General features: G+C 42.2%; 1 protein-coding gene across 1 annotated transcript in view; it reads right to left on the bottom strand.

The window, feature by feature from the left end:
• Positions 1 to 2,194, bottom strand: part of LOC101849177 (aryl hydrocarbon receptor nuclear translocator-like protein 1) — a gene marked incomplete at its 5' end in the record, with an annotated part of 7,415 nt that extends 5,221 nt beyond the window's left edge. The window contains 2 exon segments of the mRNA XM_005112776.3: positions 238 to 292; positions 2,080 to 2,194. Of these exon segments, the coding sequence (XP_005112833.2) occupies positions 238 to 292; positions 2,080 to 2,194 (170 nt within the window).
• Positions 2,195 to 3,664: the final 1,470 nt, after the last annotated feature.

The raw sequence follows: 3,664 nt of genomic DNA, 5'->3' as shown, positions 1-3,664 counted from the left end.
ATACATTATTAGAAATATAATTATCATAATTATTACCACTACAAATGAAGGCTCACAATAAATATAACACATGTCACAATAATATTAAAATTTGGGAACTGTAATAACTTAAACTGTATTTTTTTTCTTCTCTTTTTTAAACATATCCACGTGACCACATTTCGACACTGAGCACAGCCCTAGCCACCGTCCGCTGACCACTGGGTGACCAGGACTGGGACCGGACAACTGACTTACCCGGCTCGTCCCCTGAGATCCAAGATTGCTACTGTCTGCTGACGCCGGGTTTTTGCTGCCAGGACAAAGATAAAAGTGAACAGAAATTAGTCTGAGCTTTCAAAGAAAGATGAAAAAAAAGAACAGAAAAATCCCCAAACAAAGCAAACCCAACGCCAATATAAAAAAACAACAACAGCAAGCAAACAAAATACACCCAACAAAAACAAGTGTGACTGGAGAAAGTGTATAAACATCCTGATAAAAATTAGATCTAGGTATTCCACGCATGAAACCCAGAAAACTTTTACCAAGTCGCCACCTTAGAATATTGCAAAGTTCTATCCGCCCAATACCTTGCTTTGAGAAGTTTGATGTAAAACAATTTGTTTCCCAACATGTCAAGCTTTTTCGTATGCAATTCTTTGAATATCTTGATAATGATTCCGAATAATCTAATGATTTTGACAGAGCACAAAAATAACATTTGGTTTCTGACCCCATGGTCTCAGTAACTCAAAACGGCCAAAAACTGCAGATAGAACTTTGTAATTCTAAAGTAGCCAAGTGGGAAGTCATCATCTGGTACAGGGATTATGGAAGTGCTGTCAAAACTGTCTTAGACGTCATCCATCGTCGAGGGAAAAAGTGTCCGTATTAGACTGGTGATCGGTTTACAAAGTGTCATTACAATACCAAACAACAACAACAACCAACCACACACACAAAACAAACTACGTCAATGTACCGGTAACCGTTACATTTGGTTCAACAGTTACAGTGCTGCCAAGCCTGACCTAACAACCACGTCCAAGACAATCACCTGTGCAAACGACAATTGTGACTCCAAGCAAAGCTCAGTTAGGTCAGAGAACTTTTAGTTTAGTTTTAGTCGAGGTTCTACGGCGATCGCAACTACATTAGGTCATATGAACGCAAAGGGGTGGATGTTAACAGAGAAGTCTTTACGGGGAATCAGGCTTACGCTGCTCACCTCTCTAGCTTCAACAGCACAAAGTCTGCTTTAACTATCAAGGCACTCCGGAAATAGCGGGTCACAAGAGTGTGACAAACAGACAAAAGAAGTAGAGGAAAATGACGATAGTAAGGATTAGGAAAGAAAAGCAGCAGGTCCCTGTTGCAGTTCAGGTACAGTTATGAGCATGACATTGTTGAATCAGCCCATTAACAATTCTACAGTGCATGAACAAGTTAAGAGAACTTTGCGGGTCCCACTGACTTGAAATTGTTCTTCACTGGGCACTGTCAAAGCCACCGCTCTTTGTTCTCTCTAAAAAAAAACCTGGCTGCGCACGTGCGCACCATGGACGCACAAAGAAGGGCAAACACCTAGCTCGGTGTAGTCCAGTGCGCGCGCAACCCTTCCCTACTTGACCATCATTCAGTTCCACAATACTGAGGCAAACAATGCACTATCCATGGTGAATTGGAAAAACGCCAGAGTGCAAAGTCTTGGACAACTATATAACACAAGTCTATCGACGATCCCAACATTAGAGGGCAGGTGGAGTCCTAAAACTGCTCGTTCAGGCCACTTTCTTTTCCAGGATTCCAACCCACGACTTTACGGTTGCGATTCCAAAAGCCTAACTACTCGGCCACCGACGCCACAATGGGGTATATTTGCACGCTGTAATCACCTGACCCTCTATGACTTTTGAGGATTTCACACCGCCAAAATTTCAATGACCGTCTCCAAAGGAAAACATTTTCAGTATGTGAGGTATACACTGTTCTTACAGCACAATGATTGAATGTGGACTTCTCAAAAGATAGCGGTGTACAACATTTTTAGAAGCAGCCTGCCTCCTAAATAATAGTTATTCAACGTGAGCTTCTCACCTGATCTGCTCCATGCACTCGTCTGCTATCTGCTTGCCTATCCTTCCCGCCCCGGCGAGCGTGCCTCCAGGCATACCCGGGATGGGCACAGGTTGTTTGGAGCAGGAGGCTGGCTCTGAGGAACACAAGACAACGTTAGGTTGTTTTATACGTTTGTTTCTTTTTAATTTTTTAATAAGTGCTTTACGCGCTCACAACTGCATAAAGTCACGTGAGCGCTCGGCACATATTAAACATTATTTTTTAGTTGGTAGGAAATCTTGAATTTCGCCCGGGTGGCGGCCGAAGCCTACTCTTATCGATTTTAGACCACCAAGGGGTCTTTAACGTGCGCAACTTGCACACGAGACCTCCCAGATGTTTTGCCACTGTCCGAGAAGGCTAGGTGTAGATCTTTCCTACCAGAAGATCAGGGGTGTGGCAGTAAGACAGCAGTAAGAAGGCACCATGGAGTAGCAGTAAAAAGGCTGCAGAAAGAGTCAGGAGGCCAGAGGAGGGGACAAAGGGGGTGAGGGGGTGGGGGCAGAAAGTTGAGACGAAAGCAGACGACAAAACATTGCTAGAGAGCAGGAAAGGAGGTGCAAGGAGCCAATTTTAGATAAGAAATTTTTTCTGTCGCTACCCCGATTCGAACCCGGGACCTTTGAATGAGAGGCGAACACCTTAACCTCTCGCTGGGCCATGAGAGCTCTCTAACGTTAGGTTAGTTCCGTTTAGTTAAGTGAAAGTTTTACAGCACTTGCAACATAAATAGGTCATACACGTGCCAAAGACTAGGGTCTAGTTTGTTTTAGTAAGAGCAACACAATAAGGTCATTTAAGTGGAGACTATTAGGGGTGTTACAAGAGAGTAACAGACACAGAACGGAGGAGATTTAAGGACGACAGATGTTTGATAGGAAACAAGGAGCAAACCACACCAGAGTACTGACCAACTATCCATTAAGTAAGAGTTTTACAGCACTTGCAACTCAAATAGTTAAGTAAAAGCACAACAGATTGCAGGTGTTATTAACGTTTAGTATTAGTAAAAGGTTTACGGCACTTGCGACACAAATAGGTAATATAAGTCCCGAGGATTAGAGGTGTTACTACAATTTACTTTTGTTCAAGTAAGAATTTTTGGGCATTTTGCAACACAAATGGGTCATACGCCGGAGATTTAGGTCTACGTCATTTTCGTTACAGATACTGTCAAAAGAGTGCAAGACATTAAAGGAGTTAGTAGAGTTCAGTTTAAATTTTGTAAGGGTTTTACGGCTCTTGTAAAGCAAATAAGTCATATAAGTGCCGAAGATAAGAGGTGATACTACCCTTTATTTTAGTTATTAAAGTACGTCGCACGGCACTAGCCATACAAATAGGTCAAATAAGTGCAGAAGACTAAAAGTGTTACCAGAGTTAACTTTAGCTTTAAAAAGAGTTTTACGGCACCTGCAACACAAATGGACTATATAAACCCAGAAGTTCAAAGTTTTACGCACGGCACTTGCTTTACAAAAAGGTCTCATCAGTGTCAATGAATTGAGGTCTTGAAATACTTAAAACATAGACTTACATCCAAGGAAAAGATGGATAGATGGAT

Source organism: Aplysia californica, unplaced genomic scaffold (assembly GCF_000002075.1).
Source record: "Aplysia californica isolate F4 #8 unplaced genomic scaffold, AplCal3.0 scaffold01403, whole genome shotgun sequence".
Lineage (NCBI taxonomy): Eukaryota > Metazoa > Mollusca > Gastropoda > Aplysiida > Aplysiidae > Aplysia > Aplysia californica.
The sequence above is the reverse complement of the archived record's forward strand: the minus strand, read 5'-3'. Positions and strand labels throughout refer to the sequence as shown.